This window comes from Fundulus heteroclitus, chromosome 4 (genome assembly GCF_011125445.2).
Source record: "Fundulus heteroclitus isolate FHET01 chromosome 4, MU-UCD_Fhet_4.1, whole genome shotgun sequence".
In the NCBI taxonomy this organism is placed as follows: domain Eukaryota; kingdom Metazoa; phylum Chordata; class Actinopteri; order Cyprinodontiformes; family Fundulidae; genus Fundulus; species Fundulus heteroclitus.
In genome coordinates, this window is record NC_046364.1 from 1975383 (window position 1) to 1997935 (window position 22553).

At 45.5% G+C, this 22553-nt stretch overlaps 1 protein-coding gene across 7 annotated transcripts in view; it reads right to left on the reverse strand.

Annotated features, from left to right (window-relative positions):
* LOC105937705 (SH3 and multiple ankyrin repeat domains protein 2) overlaps positions 1–22553 on the reverse strand; it is a 308586-nt gene that overhangs the window by 57578 nt on the left and 228455 nt on the right. For all 7 annotated transcript variants that reach the window (XM_036135850.1, XM_036135847.1, XM_036135849.1 and 4 more), the window contains 4 exons: positions 19478–19617; positions 16590–16703; positions 7818–7899; positions 992–1074 (listed from right to left, as the gene is read on the reverse strand). In XM_036135850.1, the coding sequence (XP_035991743.1) occupies positions 992–1074; positions 7818–7899; positions 16590–16703; positions 19478–19617 (419 nt within the window). The remainder of the gene's footprint in view (positions 1–991; positions 1075–7817; positions 7900–16589; positions 16704–19477; positions 19618–22553) is intronic.

A 22553-nucleotide genomic window follows, 5' to 3' on the forward strand; every position in this document is an offset into this window, starting at 1 on the left:
AATATGATCCATTGTCTGTTTGTTATTGGGGAAGTTTTGTTTTGCCAAAACACGTTTGATTTTACAACAAGATGAAAACATTTTAAGATTAATTAAGTTGATGAAACTAGTCTGTGATTTGGGGTGAGAACTTTCCACTGGTATGGATGCAGCTTACGGTGCATAAATTACACCGGGTTAGCTTTTAAAAGACCACAGCTCGATTCATTTCTCACTAGTTATTACTCTCCCAGGCCAAATAGTTTAGAAACACCAGAGTTGAACATTTTGCCCACATCCATAACTGCATGCCCACGAGTAAAGATGAACTCTGCGTGTCACAGCTGATGTGTGCTGCACAGGGCAGGTCACATTTATGCTGTTAATTGTGGGTCTAAACTAAAGCTGGAGGTTACAGCGTCGTTTCTTTAATGCATCCTGCTGTAAACAGACCAACATGCAGATGCATGGGGAGGAATTCTGCGGGTCACTTCTAAATATTATTGCTGATGTTTGCATTGCTGATGTCAAAAACAGACTCCGGTCCACACAGCGTTGCGCTCTCTGCTGATGCCATGGAGCTCCGGAGGGTCAGTCCAACATTCAGACTCGTCTCTGTGACACATGTCAACACGTCGGGCTGATGTGCAGCGTGCAGCCAGGTCACATCCCAGCTGTGGCGTAAGCTTATTTGTAGAAAACCACAGATTGTGCAGCATGCAGCATTATTTCATGAGCTCTGTCACAGACAACCCAGCGTGCACATGCACAATTAGGACATCTGCAGGTTTACGCGTCCGGCTGATGTGCTTGTGCAAAGTTCAGCCGTGCCATAAAGTTATTTGTTGGTGCATAGAATGTGATTAATATTTATTTAACAGATGCTGTCATAAACAACCAAACGTGCACGTGCATTTTGCAGGTCAGATCTTCTGACGTCTGCAGAGCTGCTGTCACACAGAAGCAACACAAAAATAGAGAATAATGACTAAAAGTGAGAAGATGATCCTACCTTTGGCCCCACGCAGGACGAAGCCGAAGCCCTCATTCTCCTTCTTCTGCAGCACCACCGTCTTCTCGTCCACCACGCAGTCACTGTGGAGGAGATGCCGAGCAGAGCGCCCGTTAGCGCAGCCCATCATCCGCAGCATAGCCACGGACGCCCTGCCCGAGTGGAGGTTCATGCTGCTGGAGGAGAGCTAGTCCGGCCGGGGCAGGGCAGGGCGGCCCCCACCCCACCACCACCACCACCACCGCGGCTGCCGCCTCCTCCTCCTCCTCCTCTTCCTCCTCCTCCTCCTCCTCCTCTGCACGGCCTCTCTGTCTATCAAACCGTGCGGCAGCGGCCCCGGCAGCCCGGCGACAGCATCTCCGGCAAAGAGTCGAGCCACAAGATTTAAAATAAATAAAATAAAAAAAGTGTAAAAGAATCGGCGCTGCTTCGCCGCGTCTGCAGCGGAATCCGCCGCGCTGTTACCGCGTCCGCTGCTGCCGCTGCTGCGGAGGCTCCGCGCGGCGGTGCGGCAGTGCGGCGCCTTCGGGGAGACGCGACATCCGTCTGGAGCGAAGGCGGCTAAAGGCTCATGGTGAGGCGGGGAGGAAGGCTGCGGCTCCCCGCCGTGGGAGACCAGACTCGGGAGGGGAGGTGGCGGAGGAGAAGCGGCGTGGAGCGGCGTGAGGTGCGCCGAGAGCTCCGCAATGAGAAACCACAGCAACAGAGCCGGCGGAGAGATAAACGGAGTGGGAGTGGGTGGGTGACAGGCAGCACACTCATTTACTGACTTCTTAAAAAGTCTCTGTCCGCCGGTCTGATCAGATGACTGAGAATAAAGCGGCGCAGACTTCTCTTGGATCATTTTCTCTTTACGCGCAAACACAGAACCAATCAGTTCAGATCAACGCCTTTTTGGACCAGAACAAAAATTTGACAGATTGAAAGGAAACAACAAAAAATGATGCAGCTTTTCATCCTTAATTGAAAATAAACACATTTTTATTTTTTTAACACCCTAACCAGTCCAAGTCATTTCTAATCACCTGTGGTGTACCCCAGGGCTCTGACCGAGGGTCTGCTTCATTTATAATCTACTTTCTTAGCATTTCCAACATCTACTGCAAATACAGTGAGCTTTTAAACACTTTGTTACTGAATAGTGCTATTAATAAACTTGCCTTGCCTTTTAATTATTAAACGGATTGCAACCAGTTAAAGAAGCATGCTTCAATTAATTTAGAATTTTATTGGAAAGCTCATTTATTTCAGTAACTCAATTAAAACTGAAACTCATGCATTTTAAGCATTCTGGAAAGTCAGATTTAAAGCGTTTGACTCTATCAATTTGGAATATCAGAGCTTTCAAAAACAAATTCAGTTTCTGAGAAAATTTTAATATTACATTGGATTAATTAAACACTATTTTAATAGATAAATCTCATATAATGGTCCATGCAATGATGGGATCAGACTGTCTTGACATGAATTCAGTAATCACTGACACCGTCTGGGTAATTCACATTATGTCATTGCTAAAAACTAGAAGCTGAAGTTCACAGAGTCCCTTATCGAAGCGCGTTAACAGGAAGGTGATTTGAAGGAAGGAGGGGTCAAAAAAGCTGTAAAAGTAACGGATAACTGCAGCCATGAAATGTGAAGAGACCCCCATTCAAAGACAGCATCCATGCTGACCACCTCCATGAGAAGCTGCATTAATGCAGTAAGTCAGGGAGGAGCACAAACCAGTGCAGGTTGCATATTCTGTGCACTACACTGACATACATCTCAATATGCTCACAATTCTGTTTATCTAAATTAATCTGATATTGTCTCTTAATTCGTTTTTGAAGCATATTTTGGGTTTTCATTGGCTGTAACCAGGGATCATCAAAAGTATACTTGAAGTGTATGACTGCAAGTAATAGTTATATTTTTCTTTTCCAGTTGAATTACTGAGATTAATTACTGTTTTGATTGCATTCTTTTTCATCGAGCTGTATCTTTAATGCATTGATAAGCAGCTCCACTTCCAAGTGTATAATCTGTAATTCAGGAGTCCCGGGGCTGCTTGCACCTTCTAAAGCTTCCGTTTAAATCATTGCTTGCTTACAAATCCTTTAAGTCTTTTTATCATCAGTGACAGAACAGATAAAACTGTAATCATCCTGCAGTTGCAGTCTGCAGAAGAGAACACAGACACGGGCGTCTGTTGGAGCGATGTGTACGACCGGCAGCTGTTGCAGCTGCAGCTGTGTTTATGAGGAATCCTCCATGAGGCGACGGAGCAGCGTCTCCAGAGCCGGCTTCCTCCAACGGCAAAGGGAGCCTCGTTAAGTCTGACTCAGCTGTAAGCTGCTGCAGCTGACATCTTCTCCTCGGCTCTGAACACTAACCTGCCTCCTGCTAAGATGTAGACTCTGGGAGGCACGAGAAGAGAAATGGTGCAGTCCATCTGTGACGTCCTGCAGCCATGGTGGTCCAGCCCGTTGTGCTGAGGCTCCAAACCAAAGGTTAAGTTTGCTTACATGACTTGGGGCGACCGCTGCATGGGGGCCTCATTCATCTTATATTAGGTACGAGGATTGCACTGAATAGACGAAAGAATGAAGGAGGAAGAGTGGCGACTGCCATCCTAGCAACTGTTCCCTTAGCAACACAATCTGTGTAGAGAGGAAGGAGGCCAGCGATGCTGATGCACCGAAGGTTATCTCCCAGCGTTCCCTCACACGCGCAGCATCACGCTCTGCTAATCTGAAATCTGTCACACGGGCCTCTTCAACAGGTCAGCAGAGTGCAGAAAACAGCCTGATAGTTTATCCAGAGAGTCATGTTGTCCAGTAACAAACGGGGAGGGCCAACGCGCTCCAAATAAAGCTGAGCGTGCAGGATGCAAGGCAGAAAATGGGAACCATCTCATTCTGGGCTGCGACGTGGGAGTCTGCAGGGTATTTATAGTCCAGAGGAGCGGCTCTCTGAGCCTGCATGGTCAGATACTCAGCGCTCCACGTCCAGGAAGGAGGCTCGGGATCTGGAGTTATTCAGCTCCTTCCTTACATCACCCGACGCATGTGAAGAAAGTGCCTGCAAATTGTGAACCAGGGCCCCTGACCCATTAATGGCATTCTTCTGAGTACTCTCAGTCACGGTTTCATCCCCGCTGGCTGCTTCCATTTGTGCCCTGTGCCCTGAATAAAACGCCATCATCAGCGTTTTATTCCGGACCGCTGAGGGAACTAATGCATCGTGGATGCAGGTCCACATCTGGACGGCCAGGAAGTACGCATCCTCCATGTGCATCAAAATCCTGCAAACTAGGAGATTTCCTGCATCGACATGCATCGAACACTCCTTAAAAACCTTGGGAACAGTTGACAGGAAAGCTGAGTTTTTCTGCAAGGCTGACATTAACAATCAAAGCTCTCCTGACAAAGTTTAAGACATGCTGCACTTCTATTAGGAAAACATCCCAGCTTTTATATGTGTAGTCTTGTTGATATTTTTCCTGCACTCCTCTTTTATCAGCCTGTCCAAAGATAGTTATTTTTCTTTAGTTCAAGGCACCACAAAGAAATCCTGGCAAACACACGTGAACGCAGACAATAATGACATCCAGATAATCCAGATCCTGTTTGCTAGTTACCAGAATAATAAATCAATTAGTTTTTAGTTTTTTTTAGGGAATTTTATATCTAAATCACAAGTTTATGATCCCTTTAAAGGATCTGCTAAAGCGTCCTTTCATGTTGCAAAAACCAGACGTTCAGATAAATCATGAAATGCACTAAATCTAAATAGTTTTCAGGTCCATGATTGTGAAAGACGAAGTGATTTTACTTTAACTTTATGTCAAAGAAGACCTATTTAAGGAATAATAAAAAAGTTCTACGCACATTAATGAAGTTAATGCGCGTAGAAAATCAACATCTGATTTTATTCTTCACCTTCTAACAGAAATATGAGATTCAGAGCCACGCTTGAGTCTTTAAAGGTCAAAAAGTAATCTGGCATAAAGGATTTAAAGAAAGCTGAATGACGGCCATCTTTTTAAATCTCAACACAGGGATGTAAATAATAATACACATTAAAATTAAAATTACATTTTTTTTAATAAAAACGTACTTAGCTCCATCCAGCCGTTCGTAACGTAAACCCACAGCATGATTAATCCACCTCCTTGTTCAACACATAGAAACATGCATATTCTAAGAAGTTTCAAACATTCTCTAAGTAAAGCTAATATTTGATATATATATATATATAAAACCAGCTGTGGTTCAGGAGTCTGTCTCCAAATGTCTGGACAAAGGAGGAATAAGGATGAGGGACAGATGCCTCTTCTTCCAAAGCCAACATCCTGGCCTGTCTAAAACCCAGCAGAACCTTTTGGGAGACTCCATTCAGGTCTGGTAGAACCAAACGGGTCCAGAACTCCTACAGGGACATTGTCAGGAGAAGTTCTTTTTGCAGATAGATATCAGAAAATCAAGACGTGCGTCGCTGAAATGTGTCTGCCAGAGAAAGCGGATCAAAACCTCTGAATGCAGCTTTCCTACTCTTTTAATTTCAGCTCTCACACGTTTGTCTGTTTCCAGTTTAAATGGATAAAATAGACGGATGTAGAATAACACTGGGAGTAGATCCTGTTTAAAATGTCTTCACCAGCCTGTCCGTACAGCGTTAGGACACAAATCGCTCGTGTCCTCCGGTGCGTTAGTCGGGATCGCCGCGCTGCTGTCAGTGATGGATCGTCTCTACCTGCAGGTCTGCTTCCATCAGCCGCCGCCTGGCCACATTCACACAGAGGAGCAGCAATTCCTCCTTCCTCTGTACAACTCAACGGCCCCGCTGGCAGCTAAACAACACACATCCACTTCTAGAGAGGGAAGAACTGCTTGATGGGAGAAACTCAGCTTTCCACAAAATGAAAGGAACAAAAAGTGAGGGATCCATTAGGGATGTTTGAACAGAACGGGGAACATTTGGACCCTCAGTCTACGTCACGTTCCACATTTGGCCGAGCGGTTCCATCCCTGCTGGGTGAAACATGGCAGACATGCTTCACCTTGACCCACATGGAGGAGCTGGAGCTCAAACTTTTAAAGGTGCTCAACTCCTCAGTGTGAAAAGACCCTGAAGGTTGCCGGTTTAGAAGTCCTGAGTTTAAATCCTGTTTACAGTGGTGATCAGAGACCAGGACCACATCCCTCTGAGCCGGAAAACATACATTTAAATTATTTTTACACTGACCAATGGCGTTCAGGCTTCAGTCTGCCTGTTGCTGGTCTGAAAGTTGAGGGATAAATAAATAAAAAAGTTATCTTCACTAAGTTTAGATGATATATAAATGTAGATGCTCAGCAGTCCCTGAGCAGGGGCGTGTATCAGCTGTGCAGAAAGGCTGGAATCCTCACCGGCTTTTTTTTAAAAAGTACTCCTTGGTCACATGTTTCTGGGTTCAGCTGCTATTGCTGCTATTATCTTATTATTAAGTACTCTTTGTTTTTCTTTCCATACCAATCCGTGCCTCAGCGCTAAATGTTTCCCTGAAACTACCGTTCTGTCCTCAAACAAGAGCCAATCTTTCCAGAAAGGCACCCAGAATCTTGTTCTGGTTCTGCTGGAGAACGTTTTCCTGGTTCTAATGGAGGATGTTTGCTGTTAAAACAACATGGTTCCAAATCGTTCCACTGTCGCCACATGCTTGCTCACGGGGGATTGCTGCAAAATGAATGAGTCAAAGCAAACGGCTGGAGTTCCTTAGTTTTTACCAGCTGGCATGTAAATCTAAGTTGACTGAATGTGTTATAATTTATATTTAATTGAACTTTGTGTGACTGGATCTGAGTCTGTATGATTGGATCAGATTGATTGGACCTGATTGATTGGATCTGATTAATTGGACCTGATTGATTGGATCTGATTGATTGGACCTGATTGATTGGACCTGATTGATTGGACCTAATTGATTGGACCTAATTGATTGGATCTGATTGATTGGACCTGATTTATTGGACCTGATTGTTTGGACCTGATTGATTGGACCTGATTGATTTGACCTGATTGATTGGACCTGATTGATTTGACCTGATTGATTGGGCCTGATTGACTGGACCTGATTGATTGGACCTGATTAATTGGACCTGATTGATTGGACCCGATTGATTGGACCTGATTGATTTGACCTGATTGATTGGGCCTGTTTAATTGGACCTGATTGATTGGATCTGATTAATTGGGCCTGATTGATTGGACCTGATTGATTTGACCTGATTGATTGGACCTGTTTAATTGGACCTGATTGATTGGGCCTGATTGACTGGACCGGTCAGGTGAAATAAACTGAGTCCAGAAGAGCGTCCACAGACGCAGACTGTCGCTGGAACGGTTTAAAAAATTGGACGGATGTAAGGGACCGGACAGACGACTGGGTTCTGGAGGACTGGGTCAGAACTTTCCACTCAGGCCACTGACTGACTGATTCTTCTACAGCATGGTATTTGAAAGGAGAAGCAGGATTTAAGTGGATATGTGTGTGATCCGGAGGAGAGCTCATCTATCTCCATTGCTGCTGACGCCGCCTTAAAGTGGATGTGACAGCAGAGCAGAGGAGACCTCAGCTCAGTAACGCAGGAGAAGATGAATGGAGGAACCTCGGGATTCAACGTCAGGTACCATTAGACAAAAACCTTCACTTCCAGAAACCGAGACGGCTCGGCCCAATCCTACATTTGGAACAGAGTTTCCTTTTTCTGAGCAACGGCAGGAAAGAAAAGAGAGAACGAACCCAGCAGGAGAGGAAAGGAAAGAACCAGGTTCTTTAGACCTGCAGGAGAACCGGGCTCACCTGGACGCGTCGAAGCTGTCGTACGAGCCCACGGTGTAATGTCTGAAGAGCTTCCGTCTGTCGGCCCGGTCCGCTCGGGAATCTGCAGAGAAATCACACCAGAACCGGATCAGTACCGCGGTCCAGTCGATGCCGCCTGAGAGCTGCGGTTCTTTAACGGAGAACGTCTGTGAAGAAGCTCACAGACGTTCATCCTGAACAGAACCAGAACTGAAAGGTTCTGACGTGTTGAGTCGGACCGAGCCCTGAGAGAACCCCCCCCCCCCCCCCCCATCTTACATCTGCCCCCCATGACAGAGGTGTGGGTCAGAGAAATCAAGTTAGACGTCTTACAAAACTCCCTCCCTCCCTCCCTCCCTCCATCCAATAATCCATCCATCATCCATCCATCCCTCCATCCATCCATCCCTCCCTCCCTCCGTCCATCCATCCATCCATCCATCCCTCCCTCCCTCCCTCCCTCCCTCCCTCCCTCCATCCATCCATCCATCCATCAATCCGTCAATCCATCCCTCCATCCCATTCCATCCCTCCATCCATCCATCCCCTCCCTCCCATCCCTCCCTCCTCCTTCCTCCCTCCTCCATCCTCCTCATCCGTCATCCTCCCTCCCTCCTTCCCTCCATCCATCCATCCATCAATCCGTCCATCCCTCCCTCCCTCCATCCATCCATCCATCCATCCATCCCTCCGTCCATCCATCCCTCCATCCATCCATCCCTCCCTCCCTCCATCCATCCATCCATCCTTCCCTCCATCCATCCATCCATCCCTCCGTCCATCCATCCCTCCATCCATCCATCCAGCCCCTCGGGCCTCCATCCAACCCTCCCGCCATCCATCCCGCCTTCCGGCAAGCCTCCACAGCCATCCAATCCATCCAGCAAGCCAACCCTCCATCCATCCACAAGCCGCCCAGCCCCATCCATCGCCAGCCATAAGCCATCCAGCCAGGCCATCCATCAGCAAAACCTCCAGAAAGAAGCAAGAACCCGACCGAGGGCCAGCCCTCCCGCCCTCCCTCCCTCCAGCCAGGCCAGCCAGCAAGCCCTCCCGCCCGCCAGCCATCCAGCCATTCAGGCAGCCAGCCCGCCCTCCCGCCAGCCCGACATCGAACAGCCAGCCAGACAAGCCCGCATCCCGCCATCAATCCAGCCAGCCCTCCATCCCTCCCTCCATCCATCCATCCATCATCCATCCTCCCTCCCTCCCTCCCTCCGACCATCCATCCTCCATCCATCCCTCCCTCCTTCCCTCCATCCATCCATCCATCCATCCATCCATCCATCCATCCATCCATCCCTCCATCCCTTCATTCATCCATCCATCCCTCCATCCCTTCATTCATCCATCCCTCCCTCCCTCCGTCCATCCATCCATCCATCCATCCATCCCTCCCTCCATCCCTCCCTCCCTCCGTCCATCCATCCATCCATCCCTCCCTCCGTCCATCCATCCATCCATCCCTCCCTCCATCCATCCCTCCCTCCGTCCATCCATCCATCCATCCACCAGCCAGAATCCATCACTCCCTCCATCCATCATCCCGCCTCCATCCCGCTCTCCGGCCTTCCTCCATCCACCCATCCCAATCCAGACCTCGCTCAGCCAGCCAGCCATCCATCCATCCATCCATCCATCCATCCATCCATCCATCCCTCCATCTCTCTCTCCGTCCTTCCTTCCATCCATCCATCCATCCATCCATCCATCCATCCATTTATCCATCCATCCATCCATCCATCCATCCATCCATCCATCCATCCCTCCCATCCATCCATCCCTCCCTCCATCCCTCTCTCCATTCTTCCTTCCATCCATCCATCCATCCATCCATCCATCCATCCATCCATCCATCCATCCATCCATCCCTCCCTCCCTCCATCCCTCTCTCCGTTCTTCCTTCCATCCATCCATCCATCCATCCATCCATCCATCCATCCATCCATCCATCCCTCCCTCCGTCCTTCCATCCATCCATCCCTCCCTCCATCCCTCTCTCCGTTCTTCCTTCCATCCATCCATCCATCCATCCATCCATCCATCCATCCATCCATCCATCCATCCCTCTCTCCGTCCTTCCATCCATCCATCCATCCATCCATATAGTTTTGCTAAAAAAGCTCTACAAAAACATACAGAAGTGTCCAGGTCATAAACACAAAACAACTAATTAAAAATAAAAATATTCATGCTGAAACCTGCTGAGGTCCTGTTGGTTTATAATAATCATCTTTTTTCATAATATTCCAGTGAAACGTGTTCTCTGCAGTGACTCCATCCCTTCCAGGGGCCGTTGGCTGCCTGGGGAGTTTTCTGCGGCTGTTAAGACGGTGGCAGAATATCGGAGAAGCCAAAACCGGACATAGCTAGGTTTTAATCCAAGATGGCCCCAAAGTCAGAGCCCAGGATTAATCAACAAATTATACATCACAGGGAAGAGAAAAACCACACAGGGACCAAAGAGGAGGGATACAGTGGACTGACATGATCCTCGGTAGCGCCCCCTACAGGCAGTAAGGGGAAGATGAAAAACATAAAGCTTCCAGACGTTTTTCTTCTCACTATCAGGGATTCAGCCTGTGACAGGTTATTTATTTTAAACTTTGATGATATGATATTTTGTAGACAGAACAAGAGAGGAGGCGAGTTTAAATAGACCCGACCCGCTGTGACCCCCGGCCCGCCTTATTCTCACGTGTTTGTCAGATAAAGCGTCGTCTCCTCCCCTCAGCTCCCTCCCTCTCCGTCCTTTCTTCACATATTCTCTCACACCAGCTGTCAGACTTTCACCGAGACCGCAGCTCATCTGATCCGGTTTAGGTCATCTTCGCAGGAAGGCCTTTCCTCCTCCTCCTCCTCCTCCCTGATTATGCTTCAGGTCGGTTCGGAGGAGGAAGACGTGGCTGGACGTTAAAGATCAGGCAGATAAAAATAAAGGGGAGGATTACGAGCTTTTAGCCGTCTTTGTTTCACCGAAAATAAAGAAAAGTTAACACTGGCGGCGAGGAGCGAAGAGAAAGGAGGGAATGTGACGTCCGCAGCGTCGCCACGGTCCATAGCAACGGCCAGCTGGTTGCTATGGTCACAGATCAATGGGGACGCAGCGGCCATGTGTCTCCTCAGAACACAGAGTGCTCGTATTTGTGTGAAAACATGTGCGGCGGCTCCGTCTGTGGTCGTATCACCGTTCTGTGAGCGGTCGCTGGTTCTGCTCTGGGTTCCTTCCTTAACCCGGCTCTCCTCGTCGTTTCAGCCTCGTTCTTTCCTCTGAGCTCAGGGGGAAAGACGTGAGAATGAGACGGGGGAATTTGGAGCAGCGTGGATGTGTGAAGTGGGAGTGGCTGTGGACGGCTGCACATCTGGAACACGATTACAGCTGTTTGGCTACTTCGGTCTTTATTGGTGTGATTTCCCTTTTGTGTGACGAGATATTTCTGGCTGTAGTTGAGGATGTGGTGCTGAAAAGTGATTTAAATTTGGAAAGCAAAGTGACTGAACCTCTGAGCTAGCTTTGTAGCTTCGGTTCTGTTAGCAGGTTTCTCCGGTAGGAAATGGAGACGTTTGCCTCAGGATGCTTTGACAGCTCAAACAGCAGCTCCAAGAGTTAAACCCGAACATCCGTCTCCCCGTCCCACTCTGCAGCTCATCCAGGGGGATCCTGGGCCAGAATGGATGTATGATCCCTTCTAAACGTTCTGGGTCTGGCCTGGGGGGGTAGAAGGTATCCTGATCAGGAGTCCCAGCTGCCTCCTTTGACGAGGAGGAGCAGCGGCTCTACTCGGAGCTCCCCTGGACAACGCGTCTTGCTTGGCTGCTTGTGTCTGGGATGCTGGGGACCATGTAGGTGAGGGTCAGAACACATAGGGACATCCATATCAGATGCATATATTTGTATTTTGGCTCCACTCCCTCCTAACCATGATGGACTGAAGCAGCGCCCCACGTTCCTGCAGACGGAGCCTTGATCTTGTCCATTTCCTGCTTCGTTCTGTGATTATTTGTGCAAAAGGCGCTTAAACTTCTCCGCCTGAGCAAGAAGCTTCACGCTTCTTAATGAGCGCTTCATTTAGTAAAGCATCTAATATAAATTATTTTTGGTGTGTATGCCTCCATTAGTGTTTTTTTTAACATAATATTCAATATTTTAATTTTCTCATGCTTTAATTTTCACTTATGTGCAAATTAAAAGGTATATAAATATCTCAAAGCTGCTGTGTGAACCTGGTTTGGACTTTATGGGCTAAGTTGAAGCTGAAAAACTGTGAAGCTCCGTGTTGCAACTAAGGTTTAGTGGAATTAAAAGAACCGTGCTCTGCAGCCACGTTTACAGACATTTATCCAGGAGGAAGGAAAGATTTGCACATAAACATGCAGCAAAATGATCACATTAGTCTGGTAAAAGAGCCGCAAAACAGCAGAGTCATCAGTTTTTATTCACACAGGCTTCAAGCTGCATTTAGCCATGATAAAACCTGGATATTTGATTGTTGTTAGCATTAAAATGAATTGAATATTTCCCACAGTTATATTCAGGTGCAGCACATGAAATCTGAATGTATCTGATAAAGAAGCTTAAATGACTTTCTTTTAAGCTTTCTGGGGCCTCCAGAAGGCAGAGCGGCTGTTCGGGTCTGCAGGGAAAGCAAATGTGCCAGAAGAGTTTAGAATCAGACACTTTCTCTGTCTGGGAAATAAAGAAAATGTTAAATAACTGCTAAGTTGCTCAGGCTGTCTTGATTAAGAAGGTCCCAGCTATAATCAAGACTCATTAATGACACCGGCTCAGACTTTTAACACAAAATCAAAGACTTCTGTGTAAAAACACAAAATGAAAAGAAAAGCTACATTTAAAGTTAAGACATGGTAACTAAACAAGACGTTTCTTCAGCAGGTTTTTTATGGTTCCACATGAGCAACTTATAAAGTAATTTGTCGTTGTTTTTCTCTCAGAAATTAACCTTTAATTGATACGATTTAAGTCATTTATAGGCCAATCAGAACCAAAACGTGGAGCATCGTTGTGGACAAAGTCCCTGACACAAGTTAATGTCAAAGATAAAGGATGTTAGAGGAAAATCACATTGCTGCCCAAATGATGAAACCTTCGCTGGAACAACCCAAAGTTTCCTCACTTTTGCCCGTCTGAACTGGGTTCCTGCAGAAACCGGCAGATTCTTTCATTCTTCCTTTGGTTTTTTTGAAGATGAAGCCCAAAAATTCAGCCTGATTTCCATTTAGCTCTAAAGAAATCTAAAGGACGCCCAAATAAAAGCTGATTCGGTACAAACAATGCAGCCAACTTCATTTTATTCCAAACTGGAGAAATAGTCACACTTCTCCAGGTCTTCATCATCGTTCCTGCAGCTGCAGCACATCATTACTAAAACAATGGAGTTTTTCTCTTGGAGGAAAAAACCAACAACAACTGCAATTCAATCTGCACAAGACACGCTCCAGAGAGAGAATCTGAAGAAAGACGTCGCTTCACTACGGAGGTCAGACTGCGCTCCACTGAGCTGCTGAGGGGAAAATGCCCACCGGCTGCTACTATCAACCAGATCAGCTAATGAATGGAAATCTGCTGCTGTTGTTTCCTGTTTCCACTTCCACAGACCCTGAGAATCCAGCCGAGGGTCCGGACCAGAGCGCGTGTAAGCAGGCCTTAATCCGCCTGCATCACTTCTATTCAATTAGAGGGATTAGAACGCATTTAAGTTAAATCAGCATGTGTGAGTTTCTGTGTGTCTGTTCAAGAAAGGAGGAGGGAAGAAGCTACGCTCATACAGGGTGATCAGAATTTAGAAATAAACCGAAAATGTTACAGTAAACTCTAAACATTAATGTAAAAATCATGAAAATCCTCCTTTTGGTCAAAGCCACCGTCCCTAACACCCTGATAACTATTCACTACACATAGAACGACGCACAAAGGGACTTCATTTCTCCACGCTCCATGAATAAATGATGATGTAGGTATTGAATAATTACAAAACTCACTGGCAGCTTTAAATGTTTAATCATTTCTTCTGCAATCAGCTTGTTTCCTTGGATCATCCAGAGCTAATATTCCAAGCAAAGCATGGCTGGATGTAAAGAAGTGGGTCAGATTTGTTGACCGGTGAAACCACAGAGAGCAAATTAACTGTAATTAAAAACAGAGCGATGTGCATGTTTCTCCCTCTGCGCTGATGATGTGGTTCTGTTGGCCGGTGCTCCGCTCATCAAAACCTGAAAAAGGAGGCCGCTCGCTCCAAGTCAGGGAACGGTCCCGGCCTCAGCTCCAAGGAGAGCCGCTGCTCCGCTGCATCAACAGGAAGCAGTGGAGGCGGTGCGAGTTTCTTATTAGGATGCCCTGCTGCAGGATTCCTGGGTCCATACCACCAAGCTGCCTGTGACGTTTCCTGCATCGCTCTCCATCCATCAGATCCCTCCGTGGATCTCTTCGTGGCTGAAATGCCGACTTTCCCAAACACACGGCAGCCGACAAAAACGTTTTCTGCCCGGATCCGGAGCAGAAAACAGACCTGGTCTGATCTGTGGGTCTGATCTGTGGGTCTGATCTGTGGGTGTGATCTGTGGGTCTGATCTCCTGCCTCCTCCTGGGCAGATCTGCTCTGGCTGCAGGTGTGTGTGCATGAACAGCCACTCGGCAGCACTTCTCAGCCGGTGACAGAGATCTGGTCCAGTCAGCAGCACCGTGAGCTGAAGCCAGAAACTCTGGCTGGGTTGTTGCGACAGAGCGTAAGGAGGCAGAAGCACCAACGAAGCGTTTCAGAGGCAAACTAACCAACCTTTCAGTTTTTGCTCTGACTTTAGCCACATCTGAAGCAGCTGTTTAACATCCGTCTGTCTCATCAGGACCTGCTGTAACTGCATGTTCTCTTGTGTTTCCCATGCTGAGGAGTGGCTGAGAGAAATGGACCCCTGATGACGGATCCACCTGAACGTCCTTTACACATTTTTTTTTTTTTTTTTACCAGGGGAGCCTAAGAGTGTGGAGGACGCTGGATGTGCTGCTGCAGGAAGAGGACAGCTGCTGATCTGGTTACTGAAGACCTCGCCTGGACTTCCATTAATTTCCAACCCATTTCTACGGCCTACTGTACGTCAGAGTCTTGGCTGTGGCGGTAAAACACAGAAATATACGTTCTGAGTGAGCCGCGAGCGCAGGCACACACACCGCTGACCCATGGCCTCCACCGAGCCAGCTCTGAACGGCTCTTTGCGGGGCACCATACTGTGCTCCCATTTTCTGACAGGCTTTTCTTCCCAGGCAGACCTGGGGGCAGTGTGGACACGGCGCCGCATGGGGGAGGGTTTCTCGTGCCAATGGCCTTGGGTTAAACTTTAAAGTGAGCCACACAGACGGAGGCAAACGGCCAGAGAGACGGAAGAACCAGAGCCTCTCTGCCTCGGCGTTCTCCTGGGGGGGGGCAGAGCTAGGCCGAGAGAGCTGATGGATGTTTGGAGCTGACTGTACAGCGCTGCTGCGCCTGGCGCTGATCTCAATAATTAAACACGGCAAGAATAAACAGAGGAGCGGAGAGACGGAAGACATCTCTCGCAGACTTTCAGCGCACACAAAGCGAACGTATGGACGCGGAAACGTTTACGGGGGGATGGAGCATGGCGTGACATGTTCATTAGCTAGCCCCCATAGGAAATAAGAGCACAGCTGAGTTAGCAGGGCAATTTAGCGCTAAGCTCGACACACGGCAGCCTGGGGGAGACGGGAAGAGACGAGGAGACACACATGCAGCTCAAACACAAGCCACGTGCCGTCACACACAGAACTGCTTCTGTGGGCCCAATTAGAGTCGTGACGATGTTTAGGTTGGAAGTTAATGTTCACAAATGAGCGCTGAGTGTTTAAATCAAGACGTCTCTCTAAGAAACATAAGCTTGTGCAGATTTTAGAAGAGAGTTACACAAAAACGGCGAATGGGGAGCAGTCAGGAGGCCACGCTGCCTGATCTGGCCCAGCGATGGAAGAAGGTGGTTCTGGGACGATGTTCTGCTGGGAAACGCTCGGTCCGGCAGCCGTGTGTCTGTTTCTGTGACCCGCTGCTTCCTGTTCATGGACATGATACTTCCTGAAGGTCGTGGCCTCGGTTAGCCGGATGAATCGGTGTTTTTCTCCAAGTCCTCCAGATCTCACACTGCAAAAACGGATCTAAAAATAAGTCAAATATTCTTAAAGTTTGCGTATTTATGCTTGATTTGAGCAGGTAAATAAGATCATTTGCCAATGGAATGAGTATTTTGTCTCCTAAAATAAGATAATCATATATTGAAATAAGATGATGGAGATGAATTGTTCCTGTTTTAAGTCCAAAAATCTTATTCTATTGGCAAATCATCTTATTTACGAGCTCAAATCAAGGACAAATACACTAATTTTAAGAAGATTTTACGTATTTCTAGTTCTGTTTTTGCAGTGCACTGTAGGAGATCTCCTCTGCAGGAACAGGTCCAGTCCATGGAGGCCCCACCTCACGACTACCAGTGGTTCTGGAGGAGTCCGCGGGTCAGGGCCGCTTTAACAGCGAGGGAGGGGCCAACCAACACGCTGACACGCCTGATCTTTTCCATTTCCACTTTAAAAAATTAAAGACTCATGAATACGTTAAGTTTTGAGTCCATACTTGTGGTTCCAGCGTGTCTTCTGACCCATTCCCCTCCTCTTCAGAACTGGGTCACACATCCAGTAGCCAACACATCTGCTCTGTCCCCTCCAACCCGCCTGCAGCCCCAGGCGCTGGTACTCACAGGTCCTCTCCTCGGTGGCCTTGGCCGGGATCTCCTCCACGCAGTCGGCTGGAAACCAGCCCACCTGGCCGCGGGCGCTGCCCTCCCAGAATCCCCCCTCTCCGATGCTCAGAACTGGACCGAAGAGCAGCGGCGGGGTGATGAGGAACAAACAAAATAAGAAAGAAAAGAGTTTTACTTAGATATTTCATTTAAACAGTAACATTGATGTAAAGAGCTACAACATATTAGGATTAAATAAGAGAAACTGTGGAAAATCTGATAAAAGTTCCCCAGAAACTAAACTGCTGCCTGTAAAAGTCTTTGGATAATTTACTGATCTGAACAAGATCTTTGACTTCAGCTAACTGGAGAAATGTTTCATCCATTAAAGGTAATAAATGTAGCAACTCCAGCCTGGAGTTTAAATCGACTTCAAACAGGTTTAAATGTAAACGCACATTCAGCTAAATCTCTAATGCTGGGTTAAATGTCTCTTAGCAAATTCCAGCTCAAACAAGGAATGTTAGATCTATCTATCTATCTATCTATCTATCTATCTATCTATCTATCTATCTATCTATCTATCTATCTATCTATCTATCTATCTATCTATCTATCTATCTATCTATCTATCTATCTATCTATCTATCTATCTATCTATCTATCTATCTATCTAGAGAGAAAGAGAGGAAGAGAGAGAGAGAGATGCATCTGCAATTGGATATATAAATATACCGCATGAAAGTATAGAACTGTTCATTTATTCACTGCTAGAATAATGAAATCAATTCGTTTTTTGTTTTTTTAGGGAATTTTATATCTAAATCAGAAGTTTACATACTCTAGGATCCCTTTAAAAGATCTGCTAAAGCGTCCTTTCATGTTGCAAAAACCAGACGTTCAATTAAATCATGAAATGCACTAAATCTAAATAGTTTTCAGGTCCATGATTGTGAAAGACGAAGTGATTTTACTTTAACTTTGTCACAGTAGACCTATTTAAGGAATAATAAAAAACATTCTATGCACATTAACTTCATTAATCTGATTTTATTCTTCACCTTCTAACAGAAATATGAGATTCAGAGCCACGCTTGAGTCTTTAAAGGCCAAAGGGTAATCTGGCATAAAGAATTTAAAGAAAGCTGAATGACGGCCATCTTTTTAAATCTCAACGCATGGATGGAAATCTTTATCCTCGGGCTCGGTAGGACCGGGTCTTAGTGGAGCTTTTCCAGATGGGACAAGTTTCCAAGGTGAGGAGCAGAGCTGGAAATCACTGCATGTCTTCTCTGTTCTTCACAGACTTTCTGCTTCCTGTCCCTTTCTTCCCACGTTTTAATTTTTGTTCCTTTTTTTTGTAGGTTTTAAAAGATTAGTGCCAATTTGTGTAGCTCGTCGTTACCCTCCATCCAAATTTCAATCTATTTCGTTTATATTTCCACCAGACATGCTCTCAGGACACTTTAAAATATCAAATCAACTCGTGTGTCTCAGGTTTCAGAAGCTGTGAGAGGATAAGAACTGAATTTAAAACGACTTTATCTGCTGATGCGTCCAGACTTCTACTGGAGACACATCTTTGTTGCTAAAATCTTATTGTGCTTTTTCAAACACGTTTTATTATCTCAATAAATCTCCAAGATTTGTGGAAAAATAACTGCGTTTTCTTGAAACCAGAGCCGTAGTTTCTCTGGATCCACCTTGAACTTTTCAAACTAATTCTCAGTGATGAAGAACATTTCTGGCCTGCAGGGTTGTTTCTGCTTCTGCCAGCAGTTTAAAATGAATTCAACAGCCACAGCACTGAAAAAAAGGTACCCAAGGTAAGTAAAATTTTCTTGAAATTAGTGGATTTGTCCTTCATTTGAGCAGGTAAATAAGACTATTTGCCAATGGAATGAATATTTTTTACCCCAAAAATAAGATAATTAGATATACTGCACTTGAAATAAGATGATGGTGATTAATTGTTATTATTTTAAGTGCAAATATCTTACTTGATTGGAGAATAGTTTTATTTAGCTGCTCAAATCAAGGAAAAATATACAAATTTCAAGAAAATTTTACTTGCATTTAGTTCCCTTTTTGCAGTGTGTCAGCCTTCCGCTTTAAAGCTGGATTTAATCTCCTTGTTTGTGAAAAGCAACATTTAAACTCGACCAAACACAGGTAAAGTCACCCCTGTGACATCTGAAGGAGCTGCTTAGAAACAGGAATAGGTGTGTAAACATTGGAAGCCAACGGTCTGAAGAAGACAACTGTTCCTCAAAGGCTGCAACACTTTGCCACAGAGTTCGCTGTGATTTTTTTTACTATATAAAAATGCAATCCCTGCAAGATATTCTGAGATGTTGCACCAGCTGCTGATTTGAATGTTGTGTTTGGAAACAAACTGCAGAAATTACTCCTGTTGTTCACGTTGAAGAAAGAAAAACCTTCAGACTTTAGAGGCCATTAAAGTGGGATGTGTGAAACAGAGCCAGGAAAAGCATTGCTTTGTCCCAGAAAGGAGCGCTAAATAACATCCCTATTCCCGTAGAAACACCACTCTGCCACACAAAACCAAATATTTTTCTTGAAAGAACCAAAATTATGTTGTTGCTGCTTCAGTTTATCTGCTGGAAGATGAGAAACGAAAGAAAGCGAAGGAGAGTCAATACATGTGCTGCTCATCTTTGCTTTCCAGCCGCCATGATTCGTACGTTTGTTCTACGTTTCTGCTGCTGTGATGTTTGGATTTCTCCACTGTGGGATCAACAAAGTTTATTTTATCTTAAATCTTTGTTAGAAATGTTGTATTTAACTAGATGAGCATAGCTGAATTCAGAGCAAAAAGTCTAAAATCTTCCTGGACATTAGCTCTGATGGTTTTTTCACTGGTAGCTGTGGATCCAGTGACTGACCTTTTACTCTGTCGCCTTTGTACAGGTTGATCTCTCCCTCGGCCTGGCCGGTGTAGGACCGGACCACCACAAAGTGCCGGCCTGGAACGGCGCTGTACAGCTTCCTCCTGGGGCCGCCCGCCTCGCTGTGGCTGCTGGGACTGGAAGAGGAAACAAAGACAGGAAGCGGGTCAGAACCGCAGCAGGGCTCAGGCCCGGGACCTCCCGTGCTGCGGGTCTTCACGTCTTCACGTCTGGAGGGGCTTCACTTTCAGAGCTCCTTCATTAAACGTAGCAGCCTAGTTTTTATCAAACGCTCCGTGTTTTCTGTGCAGTTCCATTCTCTGTCACCTTCAAACTGCTTTGAAGGAGATGTAGGAAACACCGAGACCCAGAATGTTTGCAGAAAGATTCAAAGTCAGGAACTGTGAGTCACTTTGTGGACTTCCTGTGTCCGTGGTTGAAGAACCGGGCCACAGCCGGGTTCTGACCCACAGAGCTGCTGAACGGATTGGTGGATGGATGATTACAAGTAAAAAGGCCTCAAACATTTATAAAACCCTTCTTCATTCATGTGCAGAGCTGAGGCTGCGTTCAAGGAGGATGATGTGGTGATGTAGCGCCACTTAGTGGTCCATCTGCAGAACAACAGCTTCCATAGCCAAACATAGCCTCTATTTGACCTCGATAACAGGCTGAAGCTGAGTGTGACTTTGTGATATTCCAATCAAAAACACTTATGTGGTCAGAACTGACCTTTTAGCGGTGATTTTACCGTCCCACTGTGATGAGGAGACATCAGGAAGGAAGAACAAGGAGAAACAAAGAGGAAGACGGAGAGCAGGAGGATTTTTTTTGCAGTAAGTGGGTCACCTTGTCCTGCAGACTCCACTCCTCCTTAAATCTGTGTGGGCCTTTGGAGAGCTAACCCCATTCAGAACCTACTGAGACTGCTCGCACATTTTCCAAGGGAAAGCCACGGACAAAACTGCAACCGTGCACTCCGAGCGGCTAGAAATAGTTTGCGTATCACCGAGAGGCCAATACTGTAGTACCGAAGCACAAATTACACAAAGTTTGTAGGCTGATGACCGAGCACAGCGCTGTCCAACTGTGGAGAGGATTTTATTCCAATATCGTTTAAAATAACACGTTTTGTAAATGAAAAAAAAAATGCAATCCATAAATGAAATTTAAAAAAACTTTCAAAAATGGTTAAAGAGTAACTTTTGATGTTTTATCAGTTTTTATATTTAAAAAATCGATTTATTCAAATAATTTTTTACATATTTTATTTTTTCAAATTGTCTTTTTACAAATTCCTCTTTTTTAGATTGAGTTTTACGAATTGCATTGCATCACGTCCTCTCGCTCTTTGACCAATAAAAATGATGTCGCACATGTCCCTGCGGACCAATAGAAACGCATCTTTGCTCTTTATGCCAGAAGAAAGCCCGCCCCCACAAGTGAAGAGAACATGATCTGTAAAACCACATTTTTAAAGAATGCAATTCATAAAACTCAATCTGAAATATTTTTAAAAATAAAATTTAAAAAAATTAAATTTGAAAAAGTAAAATTTGACAAAAGGTAAAATTTGTTAAAATTTAATTTGAAAAAATAAATAAAATAATAATACATTTTATTTATAATGCACTTTACATTTCAAATAAAATCTCAAAATGATACAATACAATTTAAAAACAGTTCACAAAGTATAATAAAAACAAAAACACAATGAAGCACCGTAAAAGCAAAATTGAAAAGGCCGTTTGAAATAAGAAGAATAAAAAGTTAAATTTGAAAAAAGAAATAAAAGTAAAAAAAAACTGAAGAAATAAAAAGTAAGAAATGAAACAAAATCTGAGAAAACTGCAAAGTTACTCTCAAAACCTTTTCAGTTATTCAAAGCTTAATTCTTGGATTGCATCTTTTTTTCAAATTTCCATTTACAAAACGTTCTTTGCTTGCAACAATAATGGAATAAAATTCACTCCATATCCAACCCTTTCCCCCTCAGCTCATTCAGAGCATATTATAGCTGCAGGTTAATGTAAAAAGTCTTATTATTTTACTAGTGGTTTCAGCCTAAAGATTAAAAGTCATCTCAGCCAAATGAATCATCAACACACAGCATCCAGTGCAGTATGGAGGATGTATTTATTTTTAAATATGTAAGACTCGGTCCTCCATAGTGCAGGGACGGTAATAAAACACTGAGAAGTGCAGCAGATATATTGTCACCAGGGCACCAAGAAGAAACGGGCCAGGTCACTGATCCAGATTAGGTTCCCCAGGCAGGTCAGGTATGGGGGGGCAAAGGATTTTATTTCCAAAGAGCTGACATGCCTGTAACAGCCACCAGGGGGCATAACTGGAGCTGTTACAGGCGGTCGCCAGAGCATCCGGCAGTGATTCAGAGCAGCAATGGAGGATCAGCAGAAACTGGTGGAGATCAAGATCCACAAAACACAAATGCAGAACATACGGGGTAATCAGAGCTCTGATTACCCCGTATGTTCCTAACAGAGCACTTCGCTCTCAGACTGCAGGTCTGCTGGTGGTTCCTAGAGTCTCTAAAAGTAGAATGGGAGGCAGATCCTTTAGCTATCAGGCTCCTCTCCTGTGGAACCAACTCCCAGTTTTGGTCCGTGAGGCAGACACCCCGTCTACTTCAAAGACTAATCTTAAAACTTTCCTTTTTGACAAAGCTTCTAGTCAGAGTGGCTCATGTAACCCTGAGCTACCTCTATAGTTATGCTGCTATAGGCTTAGGCTGCTGGAGGACATCAGGGTCTATTTCTCTCTCTCTCTGCTGAGTTCTCCTACTGCTCTCCAATCTGCATTGTTTGTTGTTATTTCAGCTTTTAACTTTTTGTTCTCTCTCTTTTTTCTTCATAGAAGGTACACCTGGTCTGGCGTTCTGTTAGCTGTGACATCATCAGGGGAGGCAGATCATCCTCTATTACCATCAAACATAGAAAGTACTCCTGGGTCAATGTGAGCTTCTGTGCTTTCTGTGTCTCTGCTCTGTCTTCTCTAACATAGAAAGTACTCCTGGGTCAATGTGAGCTTCTGTGCTTTCTGTGTCTCTGCT